The 21,672-nt window shown below is 37.5% G+C and overlaps 1 protein-coding gene across 2 annotated transcripts in view; it reads left to right on the top strand.

Moving 5' to 3' along the window:
• Window positions 1-21,672, top strand: part of PCSK5 (proprotein convertase subtilisin/kexin type 5) — a 230,532-nt gene that overhangs the window by 54,303 nt on the left and 154,557 nt on the right. For both annotated transcript variants that reach the window (XM_054652466.2, XM_054652467.2), the window contains exons 4-5: window positions 16,593-16,736; window positions 18,977-19,053. In XM_054652466.2, the coding sequence (XP_054508441.2) occupies window positions 16,593-16,736; window positions 18,977-19,053 (221 nt within the window). The remainder of the gene's footprint in view (window positions 1-16,592; window positions 16,737-18,976; window positions 19,054-21,672) is intronic.

The raw sequence follows: 21,672 nt of genomic DNA, 5'->3' as shown, positions 1-21,672 counted from the left end.
TATTAATACTGCTTTTGTCTTACCCTTTCAATAGTGATAGAGTTCACCAAATCATGAGTAGCGTGCCATCTAAGCATCTTTCCTGTCTTCATTGATTTTTATGTAAATTTCTAACAAAAAAAAGGTCAGTTTTTTTCAGTTTTCAAAATAGTTTGAAACTATATTAAACCCATGTAGTATAAACACAGTGGCTTAATGACCGGCAGATATATGATAGACTAAATATGAAGTGTATCACAGGGTTTTCCCTTTCCTGTGTCTTTTGGACAAGGCAGTTTAGTAATAAACAGTGAACTACTGTTTGGGAGTAAAAAACTCCTGGTTTGGGTTTTATGAATACCAGCTCCTAGTCATACAATTGTATTTGGAGCCAGAAATCCCATTTAGAAAAAAAAATAACATAAGTTAAGCAAAGAAAAAGCATTTCTGAAGTTACAAAAACCTCTTCCATAGCCTGGTTGAAGTTTGAATCATTTTTCTCATTATAAGTCTCCTGGTCTGGCTGAAAATAAGCTGTTGAGGATTGTTAAATGCAAGCATTCACATGCCATGTTTGGATGAGCTTTAGATGATACCAGCTGCTGAAGCACTAAAATATATATAACCGTTATTAACTAGGACCTCATCTACACATGAATTGAAATGCAGATTAAGAAATTAATGTAGCCTACTTAGAAAGTGTTACAGCCCTTACATCTTGGTAAGGAGTCTGCTTAGAGATAACATGATTCTGAAAAGAAAAATCCCAGTTCTTGTAGGCCACTGAATTGGTGTTGAAGAATCAAGACTCTTTTTTGATGATGAAATTTCCCAAGACAGCACACAAGCTTGAGGCTCTGTGTTCGCATCCTACCACCTACAGTATCTTTGCCCCTAGCTCCTCAATCCTGTCCCCACCCTTTGCATCATCTCTTACGAATGACAGAGAAAAAACAAAATAAGAAACAAGCAAACAAAAAAACCCCAACCAACTAAAGAAAAAACACCAACAAAAACCTCAAAAGAAACTAAACGAGGATAGATCAAAATTTTCACTAACAACACTGAGGAGTTGGATTGGTCCAGCTTCTTGGGGACCTTGACCCTCAGTTTAGGTAGCTATCTTGTTAGTTTTTATTTAATTATTAGATCTATTTGCTACTCTTAGGTGATTGTCCTTTTTACATCATTTCCTCCTGCAATTTCCATCTGCTACCACTCCAGACTGGTGATGGCATACTATATAAGAGGATAAAAGTATTCTGAAATTGAAAGCATTTTTCTACTTTGCACCTGTCCTTTAAAAATGTTTGCCCAAACACACCATAACATTGACCCATTGTCATTGATACTGACCAGTGAGAGCAAACTAAATTCTGAAAGGTTCCTGCCTTTTAAAGCCACTCATACTGGCATGGGATGTGGTCTGCTTTCACTGTCTGGCTTCTGCTGCTCCACCAGTATTCAAAAATTGCAAGTATTGATCTCACTGTGTGAAGCAGCTTTGATCTTGTTTGGGACTTCAAACACAGTGGTACCAGAAGACCACATTGTCCATTATGTAAACTGTAACCACAGACACATTCTGAGACTCATTCAGCATTTATTCTTCTGAATTAATTTACATGGGTGGCCAAATGCACTTTTTAAGCTTGGTTTGTTACTATACCAAGGCCTAGAAAATATCTTCAGTGTTTTCAATATTTGAATGATTCACACACTAGATTTGTCCCATGGTCTAATAGGAAAAATCAAACTATGCCTGAGCCATGCATCTCTTCTAATCTCCTGGCATGCAGAAGTTCTATATACATGTGTGAGCGTGAAGGAAACAGAGGTTATGACTCACGTTGCCTCCAGGCAGGCACCAAGCAGCAGAGGTCTCCTTACGCAGTCGTGTTCTGTGGGGAAGGACAGGGACAATTTACATGTCAGTAGATGTGTTTAGATTTTAAAAATAATAATAATTTAAAAATTCTAACTTATCAGTTATTCTAAGTTACTTTTCTTGTAGGCATCTGTCAGTAGGGATACTACTAGGAAATGGATTCATACTGGAAAATTCAATTAGAAGGAATGCATGCAATGACATATGAGGTGAATTTTCCCCATTTGTCCTTTTGGTGGCAAGGGGATTCTAATCATGCTGCATGCACTTGTTCATTTGATTCATGTGTTATGTTGAGAGAGACAAGAAGGAAAGTACTTATTGTGTATTGAAAAGTTCTCACTTAGAATACTAAGAATATAATACTTAGAATAATAGTATCCATGTTAAATCCTGGCATCCATAAGTCAAAGGATGAAAGCTTAAAGTGACTAAACAGGGGAAAAGTGGCTAAACAGAAGGAAAAGAACAGCTGTTTTGGCTGTTCATAAGAATAAAAAGAGATATTTAAGAATAAAGTGCTGCCTGTATGTTGTATTGCACTAAATAGTTTATTTAGTTGTTTTGCACTGGGTGATTGGAGATTTGCACTGAGTAGTCTTTCTATTGCACTGAATAGTTTATGTTATATCACATGGTTTGTTTTTCCCCCCTCTTATCACGTGTTTTTTTCTCTCACCCACCCCTCTCCCCAGTACCCTCTGGGGGTCCCTCCCCTGGTCTGTCCCTCCCCTCGCCCCGCCTCACTGGTATCCCATTGGCTGTGGTACTCTTCCTCCGCCCCCCATTCCCCTGGGATAAATGTCTCCCACCATGAGGCAACACTCTGTCTTCTACCTGGGCATCGCCTGAGTCTGAGGTGTCTCCTCACAAGTCAATAAACAGAGGACATTTGTCCCCATGTGGAGAAGAGCACTTCTAGTCTTTTGCCTTTGCCCATGTGAGATCGTGTGGGCTGGGGTCCATAGCTAGCCAGACTAGCCAAACAGCCTGCCCAGACAGGGATTCTTACACCCATAATGATATTATTACTCAGAATGTGTGCAACAAAGTGTACAGGTACAGGATCGGATCCCATACACCTCGCTGGCAATAGACATCCACCTGAATGCACTGCAGATCAAGGACAGATTTAAACATATTCCTAAACTTAATGTATACTTCTAAGTTCTGTTGATTTTTCCCAGTGTCCTCCAAGCCAACATTAATTGGCTGCTAATTGGCCCAAATTTTGTGTTTTAATAAGCCTGTCATTACATTAGTTGGTTTTGTGGGTTGTTGTATGTTAAATCGTCCATCTCTAGAGGTACTGATGGGGATGTAACAAGATTGAAATGGTTCTTCAGCTGAATTAATAGAAAATAATAGTATTTGTTACTATTTTTATTTTATCTATTTTTATTGTTGTTTTATATTTATATTACACAACATCAAGGTTATATAATGAAAACTTTTTCTTGTTTTTTCAAGAAATCTTTTTTCTTTGAAAACTCTTATCAATAGCAAAGCAACCACACAAACCTGTATTTTTCTGTTTTAAAACAATCAATATCTATGCAGTGATGCTTATCAACTAAAACTTCTAAAATTTTGCTCCAGAGGAAATTAAGATTATTTTTTCAAAATTTTATTCAACTTTTCAAAAATGTTGTCACCTGCTCTTAAATGGAGATGTGTTGCATTAACTTTGGCATAAAATAAACACCATTGCTTTCCAACTAGTTTTCAGAAATCAGAGAGGCTGGGTGTGGGTGGGCCTCATTTCTGATTAAAATCAATTTAACAGCATAATTCTGATTGAGTTCAGTAAGAACTTACATGAGCAGATTCACTAACAGTGAAATTAATCATTGCAGTGCTGTAAGTCTGCTAGACATCAATAGGAACTTTCACAAACATAGAGTCACCAACAGTGCAGTTTATTGGAGCAACAAATTATAGATTCTTTTAGATTGCTGGTGATGAATTCACTAGACCTGCAAACTGTATTTTGTACATGTACTATGTATACAGTCCTATGTATAAATATTCCTGAGTATATTCCAACTCAGTTGGAGCTGCAGAACTCACCCAAAGAGGTGCTTCTGCTCTTGGGAGATGAGCAAGCCCATTTACTTATCTGCAAAGTTGATTGTATTCTCATCCTCTGCCCTACAGGATTTCAAATGCCAATTTATACTTTCGGTAATAGTGAAGGCGAGATTGTATATTTTGTAATTTACATCGTAAATGGGGGTGATGGGCAGCCACTTTATATGTAAAGGAGATGTCCAGAGTAGCTCAGAGATTACAGACTATGGGTCTTGTGCAAAGGTGGAGCAGAACAGGTGATGATTTAGCATCAGTCACTCTCCCCACTGGCTGATGGCAGCATTAAGGGTCATTCTCCACCTGATAACCCAACACTCCATCAGCAGGCCATCATGACCTTAGCCACACATCTCGGGGCTCAGCTGTAGCCCTCATTCCTGCAAGATGTCAAAAGGGGGAAAAGTACAAATCAGCTTATTTGGATGTCTCATGTCAATTCTGTGCTTAGATTCCCACAGCTACTCATCTGTGAGGGCTGCTGCCTCTCCACAGACACGATGAATGGATTCCTGCTCACTGCAGAACAGTTTGACTAGATGACCTTTAAAATCTTCTATTTGACTTTTGACATTCTTACTTAGCATATTTGATTGAGATTTAGTCACAGTAATTAATATTTCTTTGTGTATTTAGAGTGGAATTATTCATGATATGCTTATATTTAAGCCCACACCCAACTGCATAAACTGAAGATTCCTCTCAAATTATTTGAAGGTAGTTAAATAGCAGAAAAAAAGCTTAGTTCTCCCATATCATACTTCTTACTGAGGCTTCAGTGGAGTTCCTGACATTCAGCTACATTAGTCTCACAGAAATCAGCATCAGATTCTCAACTCCTTTGGTTAATTCTCCTTTGGTTTGATTAAGCCTTTTCTTGATGATTAAAAATCTTACACATCTTAGTTGCATGTTTATCTTGGTTTGTACTAACCTTGTTAGGCCATTCTTTACTAGATTAAATAAATATTCCTCCTTCAAAAATATAATTGTGTTGAGTTATTTGCATGCTGCAGTCAAGTCATGTCTTTACCCTCTCAGATAAAATAGGTTCTTTAACTTGTTAAGAATCACTGTAAGTTGTGTTTACACTACTTATTTCAGACAAGGAGCATCAAGAAAACAAGCAACAATTCAGTGTTCATTCTCCAGTAACATACTCTGTAAAACTTCAATACTGGGCACATGCATGCATCGTTCCAAAAATAGCCTCATTGCTGTCATTAAGAAAAATGTCTTTACCCACTTTTTGCTATTCCATTGCTTTACCTATCAGAGAATAATATGTAGCTTCATAGAGCATCTTTTTGAAGCTGCAGATGACTGTCTACCTTAGATTTTAAATCCTTTTAACTATTACTGGTTTTCTGAAAATTCATATTTTAAGCCTTGCACTCTAAATTCTATAGGCATAATTTTTTGCATGATTTTATATAAAACTATATTATAAATATAGTTAATAATATAGTTTTATATTATATATATATAAACCTCTGCTTAAATAGGTTCACCTTCATAAGTGATCCACATCACTGTCTCTGTTGCTCTCTGTACTTTCTGCCCCACTAAATTTTCTGTCATCAGATTTGAGTGTGCTATATAAGAACACTGTTTCAACTTTCCTGAACTACAAGTAAACAGTGGAGCCTCTTAAGATTTGAGACTTAGTAATTGCAATGTAATTGTAATGCTAAGTAATTGTAAATTGTAATTGTAATGCTAAGTAATGCTTCCTTGAACAAACTGTATGTCAAGGAGTCATAATGGATTCAAAGTACAAACTGATATTCCAAATCTTCTGCTGGCTTCCTTATGAGTGGATATGTTAAGTGCTTACAGATTCATGCCATGTTTCTAGTGGACCCAAACACCTCACTACAGTTTTTAAGGGAGCAAAAACATTTTTGTAGCATGGTTGTTTTCATGGTAGAACATGGAAAAAATGTAGTTTACTTGAGGTACATTGTATTTCCCTGATAATCCCCCCTTTTACTTGGAAGAACCTTTCTAATTTTGTAACATATTTTTGTTCATTCATTTTAAAATCATCTTTGCAGTTAAACAGCAGACTCTTTGTAGGAGAAACAAAGAGGGAAAATATGATCCATTGACAGCTCAGATTTGAAAGTAGAGTAAGGTAAAAAAGGTAACTGACAGGAATCATAAAAGATAATGATGGTAGGAGAGAAAAGGAGAATGCAGAAAGTGTTATAAAAATACAGAGAATATTTAATAGCTGTAGTACAAGAAAAAGTGATGGACACAGAGAAATTGTCACCAATCATAAAATTAAACTCACACCTTTAGTTTATTTATGATTGTATATATTTTTTCCCTCTGACAATGCTCTAATCATAGCTTTCTTTAGTTCTTTCTTTGAGTGTTTTCTCTGCAGACTTCCTGGATTTGCAAAGATACCTGCAAATTCTGAAGGTTATCATGAATGGATATCATTTCAGTGCAAAGACTGCGTTATGTGTAGTATAAGCCAATAGTATTTTCCTCCACTTGTTGTTAGACAAATTACATTTGATATGCATAAAAGGTGCATACACTGAGGCTGTATATTTTCTCTGTCTAAAGGAATACATTCCTGTAATATTAGTTCAAAACTGTGTTCTCAGATTAGTTCCATATATTCAATAACTTTGTTTGCAGCTGGGAGAAGTTCCTTCATAGCACTGCTGAGATCAATGGTATCTATGTGTCTTTAATGCTTAAGTTCGGATTTAGATTAGTAGCAGCTCCCCAAGACCCTTAAAGCTCAATAGACATCAGTTTGTGTCCAGTTCTCCGTAAAAATAGTGTTTTCAAATACACTGGACTTCTCCAGAACCTTTCCCAATATTTGTATTTTCTGAGATAGCTAGAATCCTGACACTGTGCTGAGATTTCTGTAAGATTCTTTGCAATTCTGACAACATTTTTGCATTCCTTGTCTATTTTGCACAGTCTTTCTTGCACAGTTATGTCATAAATCTCTGGACTAACCTTGCTCAACATTGCAAAATTTGATCATCTGAGTCAAATTTCCTGAGACAATATAAAGAATAATGGTGTGATACTTCTTTATCAAATGCAAAACTTTTTGGTGTTTCTTAGTTGGGTTTTTGTTGATGTTCTTGAGTAATCTTTCCTTTTACTTCCCAAGCCTCCTTTTCCTTCCCAGGCCACCCTTCTCTGGGCTAGTTCTCTCATTTAGACCTGATGATGTCAACTGCAAATTATAACTATCCACCCTCTCTAGTGGTTTGGCCTTATCTTCCCAGGTTTCACTTATACTACACAGAGGGCCTTGCATTCATCAACCCTAGCACACTCAAATGGTGAAAAGCCTATTGATGCCTACAGAATTTACTTCCCTGTAGGCAAGCTAAATTAGCAGCCATTCATCTTAGGCTTCATCTCTACTATTAATGAATTTTCACAGCATGCATTTCCAGTGTTAGATGAAACACTTTTATAAGGCTGTCTAAGGAGGGCATGAAGTGATGTCTGCACTTGTGTCTCAAGGGAGTGTTTTCATGATCCTAAAGTTTGTCCTCTGGCAAGTTATAGTCTCCTCTGATATACCTGAACAAATAATGTACCAAGGCTACAATAACCTGACGGCTGTGGCTCTTAGAGAAAAGTATGCTAGATATTAAGTAGCATAGATATTTATTCCTGTACTGAATGCACTGTGAAACAGTTTCAGCCTGAGAAACACCACATGCATTCTCAATTTCTAGTAGTGGAATATGGGGTTCTCTTCATATTCTGACCTAAAAGTGCCCTGTATTTCCTACCTGCTTTTGTTCCTTCAGAAAGAATAGGACATGTATCTTTCCTTCAGCCTCCTGAACGTGTCCTCTTGTCTCACATCCCTCCCTCTCATTGTCCCTCTGTCCCTCCTTCTCCTCCCCCAGGACATCCCATTGAGACCAGATGTCAGGAGGGTATTGCCTCATGGATCAGAGGCACAATCAGACCACAACATAAAATAGAGAAAAAAGGGCTGCAGCATTACAAGAGTCCTTAAAAGTTGCATACAACTATTCAGAGTCAACATCTCTTCGTCTTTTTCCTTGCAAGTCCTCTTAGTCCTACAAGTTCATAACATTCTTAACAAAAAAAGTTTCCTGGTCCATCCCATATTAGTTCCCTGTCCACCCCCAGCATCCCAAAATAGTATATTCTTCTTAAGCACCACTCTTCCTTTTGCACTGTAAAATGAAAAAAGAGGGAAAGAGAAGGAAGTGGATTTGTGTAAGCCCCAGGCTCCTCCCACTCATCAGTCAGTCTCTTGGAAAGTTAGTGCTTAATTGAAGCCGTCTGCTCAGGGCCTTCTTTCCATGCAGTTATTACAATTCTGTAACATATGTTTACTTGAGGTCTAAATAAAACCACCTTCCTCTTCCAAGCTCCTTAACAAATAGATGTAGAACTAATGGTCTTTTACTTGAAAACATCTTAAAAAGTAAATTGTGAAGTGTGTCCTTAGTAGTGTGGCAAGAATCTCTAGAAACTTACGAAAAATATTTTAAAGCAATCTTTGCCATCTCTTTAATTGTTTTCTTAGAAATAATGAAAATATCCAGTCTAGCTTGAAGAGAGATAGAGAGAGAGAGAGAGAGAGAGGGAGAAATTTGTTCTTACTAAAAAAATATCTTTGGACTTTCTGTAACACTGCCTTATTTTTCTTTCTTTTTTGTGATTTAGAAGGGGTCAAATAAAAAGTGAGTCAAAGGCCACGTAAAATGGAAAGCATTGTCTCTCTGAGGAGTCATTTGTCCTTCATGAATACTGAATCCCCAGGCTTGGTGGTGCACTGCTAAGGCTGTTCTTCCCACATACTCTCTCTAATTAGTAAAAGAAGTTCCATACTTTCAAGACTTTGGACAAGGAAAAATGCATTTTCATGCTAAGTAGACTATTTATATGGTATTGATGGTATCAACAGGAGCAGCAGCAGTAAGTCATTGTGCAGTGATCTTGAGAGAAGATGGCCACATACATACTTTTCAGTGCATGCTTCTTTCCTTCTGGCATTTTTTGGCAGTAACCACAGGAAATTGTTTATTTTTTTTCTCTCTCTCTCTGCCCAAAATGTTCTGCATGCTGTTCTTATATTTCTCCCAGTGCTTCTCAGGGAGAGTCCATACACTGACACATACCTTCCAGCATATGATCTTTGACACATGAGCAGTGATACAAGGACATACAAGGTGCACCAGGTCTAATATGCTGTTTATTATCATCACTGTTGTTGTTATCATTATTATATGTAGTGAACCTTTCAAAGTGGTTTTAAAAAGTTTTTAAAAGAAACTTTTCTTATTTGCCTCTTAGTGGAGGTGGCAGTACATGCACAATAACCACAAAGCATTTTTAGCTGCTTTTCTTTCTCAGCCTGGAAGGAATCTCTCCTGTTGCCACCACATGGGAAAGAAATGGGACTAGAGGCAGATACCCTGTTGGAGACAAGGTTATGGCTCATGTCAGAGGAGGTGATGTTAGAGGCAGTTGCAGCTGGGAGAGAAACTTTGCTGTCTGAAGTCCTAGAAGCAGGGGAGCTTCCCACCCCTAAAAAGAGTGCACTGTCATCAGCCTGTGTGAAATGGACATAAAGGGCTTCCCTAAATTAGTTCTTCTTTAAGCCAGCACACAGTTTACAGAAAAAAACCACAAATATTGATTTTAAAAACTGCCAATGATGAAAAACTGATGGACTTGTCTTGAACACAAATTTAACATGTTATGAATTATTCTGTTTTGTTAAGAATAGCAGTTTGATCAGCACCAAAAAAAACCCCAAACATTTAAACATATATTTTTCACTGTGAAAACCCATATATGTAGGTTTGTAAGTTATTCTTTTCTCTCTGTAGTCATGAAATACTCTTATGAAGTAAGAAGCCCTTTCATATTGATTTTCTGTTCTTCTTCATTGCTTAAAGAGGCAAAAAATAATGCATGTCTGTGATTGTTTTGTTGGCCTCTAAGTCTATTCTTTGTTAATGAATCAGTGAAGTTTAAGAACCAAATTCATCTCTAAAGTAAATTAACTAAACCTTCTGAAGCTGCATAAGCAATAAATTGGAATTAAATATTTAATATCATGCAGTCTTGAAATATTTCTCTTGCTACAGGTACAGATTTTAAAAAGTAGCAATTCAGCAAAGTATGACTCCAGAAGTTGGATGATACTTCATGCAAAAAAATCTTGTATTTGAGATTAATCAGGCTCTATATTATCTGCCTGTTCCTGCTAGATCTTAAACATAAAGAGTGCAGCAACAATCAGAAATTATTTAAAGATGTAACTCAGAAGGAAATACCTTTTGTATAGAGTTATCAAGTGCTTTTTGTCATGCACTAAGTGTCAGATTATGCCTGAGAAAAATAAAGATCTGCAAGTATTCCTTCTTCTAAAACCTCTTCATTGATCATCTTTTTTTTGTGATAAAATAATTTTAAAAAGTGAGAAATACTTTTTTAAAAGAAACATTATTTTAATAGTCTGTTTAGAAAATGTAGCTTTCAAGTGCACACTCTTGGCTTTTTGGAGAAGCCAAAAAGTCATTTCAGTAGATCACATATCTTATGCCCATTTTAATAAGGACCCTAGATTTCCAACTGTCTTGATTATTACCTTGCTTCCTTCTTTGATTCCCCTTTAAAATTGGATCGCCTGAAAAGCATAATAATATTTTTTTCCAGGAAAAGAGAGAATAATTGGCAAGTTTTAACTTAAAACACTGCACAAATCCATACCTCAGAAAGTTGAATGTAGCGTTAGGATGTCCCCTCTATTAAAAAGCATATGACCTTTGCTGCCTGTGCATTTGCCTGGACCCAAGCTAGGAATGCCAAATGCCCCAAATTACATTCCCTGCACAGAAGAGGGAGATAGTAATTTCTTTAACTGCACAGAATGTCAGAATCAGCCCTGTGTGCTCCCTTTTCTCTGCTTGTGTTGCTCAAGGTCAAGCCATAGGTTCTTGACTGTCCTTCGTCTAGGAGCCAACTTGTGCAGCTTCTGTCTTCTCCATGCTTGCAAGTTAGTAGCTGACAAACCCTCTGATGCAGAGAGCATGACTATAGTATTTTTGTTTCTGTATGTGTCAAAGACCATTTCACTATGACTCTAAGGAAACCAGACTCTCTTATTGTTGCTGTTGTTGTTCTTCTCAATACCCAGAATCTATCTTTTCTAATCCCTAACTGGGATCTAGTATTTCAGAGCTTTCCCATGATCAGAAGTATAGGTACGCTAACACTAAATGAGATCTAGGGCTTGTCAAACTCACAATTGGTCACTCTGATTATCATGTTGTGTTTCTTTATATCCCCGTAGATAAGGACTGGATCTTGCCAAAGAATTCCTTGTAACTCAAAAACTGCAAGAAACCAGTGCAGTGAAGTCATGAAGACTTACAGAGGGCACAGTATGCCTTTTCTGAGGAACTGTATGTCACAGAATTGGAAACTTCTGTTTCTACTCTGGTTTTGTAGACTAATAGGCATTGCTAAGCAATACAGAACAGAATTTTACAGTTGTAATTTGATTTTAATCTTTGTAATTCCAAAATATTTTAATCATTGATATGTTCTTGATTCTTCAGTTTAACTGTTCAGTTTTGTTCCTGATCCCTAAATGGACATACCAAGACTCCAACTGCAAAAATTAGTGCAGCAGACACATTAAGATAATGACCATAAGGTAGTTTTTGCAGACATTTCGCAAAATAAGCGTGTCTTGGTTTGAAAAGACAGGTGTCTGTTAAGGAAGGCAGGAGCCTCCCCTGAAACAGAAAATGCAAACCCCCTCCTCCAAATTGTTATAATTTTGAAATTAAGGAGGCTCTCATGCGAAGGTATGGGAGGAGGAATAACAGTTCTTTATTAGGGAAGGAAAGAAAAATAAAATAAACAATGTAGCATTACTAAACAACATTGACAGAGCCAGAATACAACCTCACACCCTGTTGGTCAGGGTGTTGGTAGTAATCCAATTAAGTGGTGGCTGCAGTCCTCCTGGAGTAGCAGATCTGGTTCTGTTGAAGCAGTGATCCTGTAGAAGGGTATAGTTTTCCTCTGAAGATCCACTGGAGAAGACAGCTGCTTCTCTGGGAATCCAATGGAAAAGGTTGACTGTGGTATTCCAGATCTCTGATTATATCCAGTTAGGAATGCTTGGCTCCTCCCCCTGGGCAGGGCATTTCCCAATGGGATGATGTAATTTTATCAGTCATGGAGGGACACTCAATGGCCCATGAACAGAAGATATCTCCCCTGAGGGAGAATGGCTTGTGGAAGAGAAAAAGAAAACTGCCTAATTAACAGAAGTTAACTGCCCCATCAGATAGGAATAGAATACACCCCCCCATTTCCAACCTAAGACAAAGCGTGAGAATCCATCCCCATGTCTTATACTGACTGCAACACGCAAACTTCAGAAAATCTTTCTAAAGTTATGTCTGTTTGTTAATTGTGAAAAGGCAGGCTTCCAAAATGTCTGTCCAAAGATATCAAAGATATATCTAGAACAAGATATATTTTGTGTTTTTATGCTCATAAGTATTGAATTTCAAGTATGGGAAAAGTTCAATATTTGAAATTTTTTATACAATATTCCTCCTTCTTCTATGTGTACTTCAGAGGTTTTTCCACCTTGTACATAGTTTTTATGAAATACCATCCATTGTATCATTAGCATTTTCAAATTAAACATTCCAAAGAAAAACATCATGCTTTGAATGCCCTTTTAAATTCTTAGTAAAATCTTTAAAATCTTAGTAAAATTACTCTAAGTAATGGGGCAAGAGTTTGTTTATTCCTTTTGGTGGTATTCTCCAGGCTATGGATGAAAGCAATGCATGTTGAAGTAGTGCTGATTTCAAGAGGTAGAAAATACAGTAGAATAGTCTATTTTATACTGTTTCCTTTAAAATTCAGAAAACAACAGTTCAAAGATTGACAGATCTAGTAAAAGCTTGCAACCACTGTATTTGTACATGATCATGGCAAAAAATTGTTTTTATCCTAACAAAATTCTAATTCAAATAAAATTTTAACAAGAAAGAATATGGAAAATAGATTGAAAGTAAACCATAAAATTCAGTAATTGCTCATTTGATACAAAATTGAGTCACTCTGGATCATGTAACATTTATTTTCATGACAGATGTTTAATAGTTCTTTATTTGGGTAACACTGTAAATTGAAAAACTACTTCCAAATTAATTAAAACCAGTTCTAACAACTTGACAATGTAATTTGGATTGGTGGTAGAGAAGCAGTAGGTGCTTAAAGAAAATTTAAGGAAATTTCCTTGCAGGAAGTGTTTTTTGAAGGAAAGAGGAATTTTTACCCAATCCAGCAGCTAAGCACCACACAGCTGCTTATTCACTCCCCCAACAGTGGGATCAGGGAGAGAATGAGAAGGGTAAAAGCAAGAAGATATATGCATTGAGGTAAAAAGAGCTTAATAGGAAAAGCAAAAGCTGCACACAATAGCAAAACAGATGAGGGAATTCATTCACTGTTTCCCAGGTTTTCAACCATCTCCAGGAAGCAGGGCTCCATTGTGTAAAAATGACTTGGGAAGGCAAATGCCATAACTTGGAATTTTCCCCTTCCTTCTCCCCCTCCCCAGCTCTAAGTAGTGAGCATGACATCCTATGATATGGTCAGTTGAGGTCACCTGTGTCCCCAGCTGTTTCCCCTCCCACCTTCTTGTCCACCCCCAGCCTCCTCACTGAGAGAGTGATGTGAAGAGAAAAAAAGGCTTTCGCTCTGGCAACCACTTCTAAGCAATAATGAAAACATCCCTGTTTTATCCCAGCTCTGTTCATCACAAATCCTAAACAGCCCTATACTAGTCACTGTGAAGAGAATTAACTCTATCTCAGCCAAAATCAGTCCAAGGGGACAGAAAAGAGTGCAAGTGAAGCCAAGTAATAGCTGGTATATTAGATGCTGTGGTATGTGGAGTGCCATATCTGTACCATATACCATAAAAGATAGTACTTAAGGAGTAATTCCACTCTCAGATTCAAAGTGTTCTTGATTAAAGACCAATCAGACTGCTCCAAGAGGAAAATGCCCATTCTGATTTATCTGGAGAAATACAGACACAAATATGAGGGAAAGTCTAATTTTTGATTAAAATACAGAAATCTTGGATCAGATGTTGAATTAAACAAAACTGGTGTTTCAGTGGTAAAAGACAGTAATGAAAGAGAAAAATAAGGCTAGAAACAGGGCAGAGATTAAAAAATGCATAAATAAATAATTGAATAGAAGAAAAAAACAGTAGGGAGTAGAGGTGAAAAAATCCAGATGCTCTTCTAAATAGGACAAGAGAAGTTGTTTTTTTTGTAATGATAATAACTGAACTCTTCATCTGCTTTGAATGACTCCCATTTGGATGCTTCTTTATTGCCTTTACATTTTGTATTAACAGTCCTATGTTAACATACGCTGTGTGCTAAAGTTAGAAGTGGGCTCACAGTTACAACTGCTTTACCCTTCCTTAATCAATTTGACCCCATGTGTCTCTTGAGAGAACCATCAGAGCACACAGTAAGGCAAGACATGTCTTTCATGGCTGTCTCCATGCATGTAGCAAAGGCCCCTTCAGTTACCACCACAAAAGAAAATATTCAAGTAAGACAAGTGAGGGCAATGGACTCATACTGGTGATCTTCTGGCAGAGATCCAAAGAGCTTGCAAAGGAATGGGGATTAAAATACCCATATGCTTGCTCAGCCTGTGTGGTTTGGCTGGCATGAAAGCAAAATAACAAGCTCATCCCTTAGGAAGAGAGGACAAGACATTAGGCAAAGCAGTTGAGGGTCATTTGGCATTCCAGAAATGGGGATAAAGGCACAGTGTAATGGTCCAGTAAGTCTGACTGGAGGCCAGAGCCAGGAATCCTGATTGGCTGTTGTAGCTCACCCTGTGGCCAAAGGCTAGTGGTTCCATCTTCCTGTCTCTTTGTCTTCACATCAGAAAATGTGGGGGATGATATTAAAAACTTTGGCAGGTATTTTCTGATACTTAATTTAGTAACATTTTGAAAAAGACAGATGTACCTGGAAACATTAAATTTGTTTAACCATCTTGTTTGTACATTAGAAATCCTTGTGTGTACAACTATTACACTCAGACAGCAAGTTTACACTGTAATTAATTTCATAAAGCCAGCAGTATGAGCATTTCCAAACAATACAGAGAACAAAAGCTACACATTCCTTGGAACTGGTCCCTGAAGTCCTTTGTGTGGGGATGGATAGACAGAGAGAGACAGATATTTGTGGACATAATGGAAAAACCCTGAGAGAGACTTTATATTATCTATAATAATATAACCTTGCTCTAGTAATAACAAATGACCATTCTTAACTCCTCTGATTTGGGTGGTAAAGTGGAGAAAAAGAAGGAGGAGGAAAAATATGATTTAATAGAATCAGTTTGCACACAGGTTTAGGTTTGCTAATGGAGACTGAGAAAGTTTGCTGACTGGAGAAGACTTAGTCAAGGTGGAGTACACCCCTCCAAATCTATTTACTCCTTAGAAGCAGCAGAGTGACCAAACATGAGGCTGAAGTGGGGACATGAGGTGGAGACACAGGGAATGAGGTGGTGCATGCTCTACAGCCACTGATGGCTCTACAGCCATCATTTGTTATGATACAAATTTCTTCTTTAATTTCTTTTTTCTTCCTCCCACCCTTTACTTTTATTCTTTCCTGTACCCCCTCTTTTTTCTGTTTTTGCCTATTTCTCTGTCTGAGCCTGGCGGAGCTGCAGGAAAGCAGTACTCATGAGAGAGGCTCATTGAACTAATTTCACAGGGGAGGGCTCTGTGTATGGATTAGAGAGTGGCTAATGGGGCATTACAAATACTGAGGGTCATGTCTCATTGCCATGGCGAGCCAGATTTCTTCACATGAACTGGGTGCATTTGTGTCTAGGAAGAGGCTTTTAGCTTTAATGTACGCTAAACTTTCTTCCTCCATGATACTGGACTTGGTTGCTCTGAAAGCTGTACCCCAGGCTGCTGTCAATCAGCACTAACTACAATTCATCCAACCCCCTAAGATGCAAGTTTTTCAGGGTGGTGTTTTCATTACAGGTTCTTAACTGCGGCTCATCTCCTGCTGATACTGCACAAAACCTGCCAAAAGCCTTCTTTTGTAGATAGAAATGAATCTTGATTGGTTTCCAAACATTCTGTCAGGAAATTGTACACAGCGTATAAGCTCTAAAAAGCAAGGTGGTTCTTTTTTTCCATTAGCATTTCAGTACAGGCATTTGTCTACTTTTATCCACATATGGTTTAGTTTTTTGAAAAAAAAATTCAAATATTTCAAATTCAGTACAGCTGAATGCCTCCTTTTGTATTGCTTAGCGTGAAGAATAATCAGAAAGAGAAATAAGTGGGACTAGCAGTTTTTGTACAATTTGCGTTTTTTAAAATTGTTTTCTGTCTAAATAAAGGTGTTGATGTTGTATAGTTCCTATTCAACTCAATATGTTCATGTGCGATTTTAAATAGTAACGTTAATGTCAGTAGGATAGTATCTCAATCCCTCACTGCTCAATAACCTCCAATATACAACATCTTTGTCTCCTCTTCTTTCCCCAGCACTGCAGTGACAACACCCACCATTGCCAATCAGATATGAATATAGTAGGTGCTTGGAAGAGAGGTTACACTGGAAAGAATGTTGTGGTCACCATCCTGGATGACGGCATTGAAAGAAACCACCCAGACTTGATGCAGAATTATGTGAGTGTCCACAGGAGCCCAGATTTCCTGGTTTGTTATTACTGAAAAATAATTTGCTGCTTCTAGAAAGATGGAGAAAAGAGGAGGGAAGGGGGAAGAATCATACAAGTGTTTTCTCAAATGTTAACACCAATGGGTGGAAGGAAAACAGGTTTTGAAAATATGCATTGTTTTAGTTAAGACTGTGTTTCATCTGAATGTATTTAATATCTGGATGCTTCTTGTAGCTGAGTCCTGAATTTCTGAAGAACTGGAACCGATTACTGGATATTTTTTGTCTCTTCTGCAATTTTTTTTACTTAATATCTTCACACTTTCAGAACTTAGAAATGGAATACACTGCTTTTCAGTTAACACACACAGATGAATTCCATATTTGGCCAATACATTAGTCAGTGAGAGAGAAGCCTTTCTCAAAGACAGTAATTTTACAGTAATCCTTCAATGCATTAATTTTTAAAGCTGTTTATTATACTGCTAGAAACAATATGAAAGGAAAATATATGACCTTTCGTGATTCACTCAGTTAAGAACAGGTATAGAATATTCTGAAAGAATATTCTTTCTAATAACTCTCTTAACTCTACTGAGTCCCCTCACAATTTGTGATAGAGCTGCATCCATTGTTTTCTATGTTCTGTGTCTCATTTTGCCTAACAAGATTTCTGTTTGCTTGTGGTTCACCATGTTTAGGTGACTGATTTAATCTGTCTTGGAAACTGATAACATAAGGAGAATCTTCTTCTCTAGTGGGTTAGTTCCTGTGTTGGTGTCAGAGTTTGAAGCTATTCAGAGCATGAGGTCCACATTTTGCTGGAGTGATTTGTCCTATCTTTTGGAAGTAGGCATTAGTTGAAGGCATGTAACTGTGAGGACCTTATTATTTGTCTGAAATAGAGTGTGCAAGGTGTACTTCTACACAGAGTAATAAAAGAAGCAAATATATTTGGATTGAGCTGGAGTGGTGAAGATGACCAGTGCAAGGCATGCACCTATCCTAATTCCCATTACAAATGTAGATCTTGTTAAAGAGCCCTAAACAAAGGCTTCTTGCCAGCAACTTTACTTCTTGATAGAGCATTAAGAGATTGTGACAAAAACATCTTTAACGACCCATTAGAAACCACAATGGTGTCCACAGCTTAAAGCCACTTATTTTAAATTAGCCATATCTACATATGTATCCTTCCCTATGGTACATGTGGAACTCAGCTTGGAGGATGTGAAAACAACTGGCGGGCAATTGCCTAATTTGTCAATGTATGTTTGATCCTATCACATGACACATCTTTCATTTTAATATCTTATATTATTTAAATAAAGCAGATAAAATTTTACCTCCTCAGTGAATGACCCAGATTGTATCAGTACTGCCCTACCACTGAATTGAAAGCAACAATTTCTATCCTTACTGCTCCTCTCTCCCTTTCCTGGTGCCAGCTTGGAATTTCCCAAATTCACAAGCAATACACATTGCTTGTTTGATCATAAATATGTTCTGTATCTCAGATTATAGGTGATGGGGCTGCAAATAGGAATATTTGAGGCTAATGTGTAACTGGTTTTGAACAAACAAGAGTTTAAGAATTGCTGCTTTCCATGTCAGCACACTGCATGTCACTGCATCAATTAATGAGAGCCATACAAACCAGCAGCTGTTCATTCTATGAACTCTTTTTAGCTGTAAGACCCATGACAAATATGGAACAAAAAGACAGATATCTTGCAGATATTTGAAACAGTTGTACTCTCAAGGAAATGGGGAAGCAGTTTGTGTTGCTTTCCAAGATGTAATTTTATAACAATATTCTTAAGAAAATTATATTATTCTTATTTCTTGAAACAATGTCTGAAATTTCAGTCACAGTCATGAAGATAAATTTTTGAATCTTAAAACATTCGGCAAAATCTCAGTTTTGAGAATGAACTCTCCTAACTTCCTAAAGGTTTGTAGAAGAGAAGTAGTCTTCTCGTTAAATGAAACACCATTTTCTATGTCCTCCCTAGTGCTGGACCTGTACTTTTTCAGAGCATTTTTTATCCTTATGTGTTTTCCAAAATTAAAGTAAAATATATAATTCCTGTATATAATGCTGCCTTAAAAGACAGTCACCATAAAACCACAGGAATATTAAGTTAGCTTATTTACTCTTTTGTAGGAACCTGCTAATGAATGTATAGGTCACAGGAGTAGATGGCTAATTAATTAGCAACTGGTTTTTTTCTTCTGTTGGATACAGGATTCGCAAGCCAGTTTTGATGTAAATGGAAATGATTTTGACCCTATGCCTCGATATGATGCCAGCAACGAGAACAAGTAAGGCACTATGACACCCTTCACATTTCCAATCTAAGCCACCAGACAAAAAGTACCAATTAGTCTATGAAACTCTACAAAACTTTATTCCTCATTAAACAGAATGATCTGCATTAAAATCTTTGTGAAATACATGTTTTTGTCTTTTCCATGCACACATATGACTCTTTGAAATCATTTGAACCTATCTGAAAACACATAAAAATTGTTCTGAGAGTTCTGGGTGTGTGAAACGAACCATTTTCAATCCCTTTAGGAGGCAGAATGTATGGGATGACTTGCTTTTCTTAAATATAATTTCATTGAATTATTAGCCTGTTATTATGTATTACAACTGTCTTAGTTTCTGAGTCTCTTGAACTTTGTAGAATTTTTTAATTGAAGTAGGCAAATCAGTGGAGATTGTTGATTTTTTTCCCCCTGCAACAATGTGATGGAGATAAAGTGATGGAGATTTTTCATTTGGAGTTAGATAAAAACACAGAAGTGGGAATTCTGGCAGGTTATATCTGTGTCAGATGACTAGTTGGAGATATCTCAATGAATGACATATTTCCCCTTCAGAGTTCTGCTTTCTGATATTTCTCATTCCATCTTGCTCTTTAGATGTGCCATAGTTAAGGCTTGGAGAAAATCAGGGAGGACACTTCACCTCAGGAAGTGGGCCACCTTTCTGCTCAGTGGATATTTGAGGGCAGTTATTTGTTGGTAACATTTTATTAGCTAGGTACTTGGTAGAAAGAAACACCTTTCTGTGGAATTGCATCTTTTGAAGGAAGGAGAATACACTTGTTGTCAATATGTTAACGATACATTTTGTTTTCTTGAGGTTTGTGTTCTTGGTTTTTTGGGTTTTTTTTTTTTAATTGTGAAAAGCATTTAATGCTTTCTGCCCACAGAAAAGAAGCTACAAAGGTTGAAACCTTGTCCTTTACACAACTAAAATGCTTTGGGGGTTGTGTTGTTTCTTTCCTGCAAACAAATTTTGTCCAGAAGAATGCAGCAGGTGAAAGCTGGGAGTCAGCTACAAAACTTAACATTGATTAAACTGCAGAAACAAGTTGGAGCAACGTTGGATCACACTTAGATGGGAGAATCCTCTCCTTGTCAAAACCTTCTTCATAAAGGCAGGAAAAGCTGTTACATCATAATAGGACAGGCTGAAGTACAGGGCCTCGTTACTTGCCCTCTGCAGATACTCTTCAGCTGAGCTGCTGTGTTTGCATCACAGCACATCCCTCTCTTCTGCTGTCCAGCACACACCTATACCTACACACACTTCAGGGATACATCCTGCCTCATCTGGGAGAAGATGTACCTCTTCTTGCACTTGGGGTATAACAAGGGTACACTTGGAGACTTTGAAATTTCAGTGGGCTTTCAAGGACTTCTGGGTGCAGCAAGAGGCCACATACCTTTACCTGTGAAGTTGAATCTTTTTCTTTGGCTGAGAAGAACTGAAGTTACTTTCTTACAAAGCATGTCCAGAAAAGGGAGTCTGCTTTCTGTTTTATTAGTAGTTAAAGTTTTATACAGGATATAAATTTGGACTGCTTCTTTTATGTCCTAGAGCCTAGAGGGTTTTAGTTTTCATACCCTGCCTCCCTCTTAGGTACTTTCACTGCCCAGCTTCCAGGATTCTGCAGTGAAATGTGGGTGATAGGAGGGCAGAAGCTGTGCTGTACTGAGCTTTGTCAGTGTTATCAGGAGGTACAGTGTCAGTGTAGAGTCAGATTTTGGACACCAAGGATACATGAAGCATGTTTTCAGTGCAAGATTATTTGGCAGCCTAAGCTCTTCTAAGGACTTAGAGGCTCAATGTTTCCAGTTGGCAGACGCACAAAGCGTGGTAATCAGCAGCTAACTACCTTCAGTGTTTGCTGCTCTTGCCTTTTTTTCCTAGTTGTCCCTAGACTAAACAAAGAGTTAAACTACTGCATGGTTACTGAAAAGCATTACTAATAGCCTGTCTATATTTTTTGTATCTAAAATACCTCAGAAATTGGGGCAGGAATTCAGATTGTCCAGCATACATGGCCATTTGGCACTAGATACTCAAGTTGTGTCAGAAGTCGAGCTAAACACAAGGAGAGTACATTCTGAAAGCCATGCATTACAAAGAATTCATAATGTGTAGATCAGTTTGGTTGATTCCTGCTTCCTGCGGTAGCAGCTGGACAAACAAAATTGCTTTATAGGGATTTGTGTTTTTCAATGAAGGTGGGATGTACAAAATGCGCTGTCATTTTCATGATGATGTAGTTTATTCTGCCTCATTTTATAATCCAACTTTAAGGGATGGAATGATAAAGAGCAAAAGGAATTGCTATAAAAATAAACAGGTGTCTGGGCGGCTCTGCATGCAGCTGTGAAACATCAGAGTATTGGATCTGTGTGCTAGCTTTTCACTTTTAATTAGAGTGACGACTTTCTGTTGCTGAGACTTATTGGTGAGTGAAAAGGGGCAAGAAAAAATTAACTGTAGATTACTTTAGTGTGAGTACCGGAGTGGCACTTTCTAAAATTACATTTTGGAAGTTCTATGTTAAATCTTCTACTAGCTAAGGAGAACAGGAGGGTAGGAAGAAACATTAGACTAGTATTTCAAGGCTTATAGTC

This window comes from Agelaius phoeniceus, chromosome Z (assembly GCF_051311805.1).
Source record: "Agelaius phoeniceus isolate bAgePho1 chromosome Z, bAgePho1.hap1, whole genome shotgun sequence".
Lineage (NCBI taxonomy): Eukaryota > Metazoa > Chordata > Aves > Passeriformes > Icteridae > Agelaius > Agelaius phoeniceus.
The sequence above is the reverse complement of the archived record's forward strand: the minus strand, read 5'-3'. Positions and strand labels throughout refer to the sequence as shown.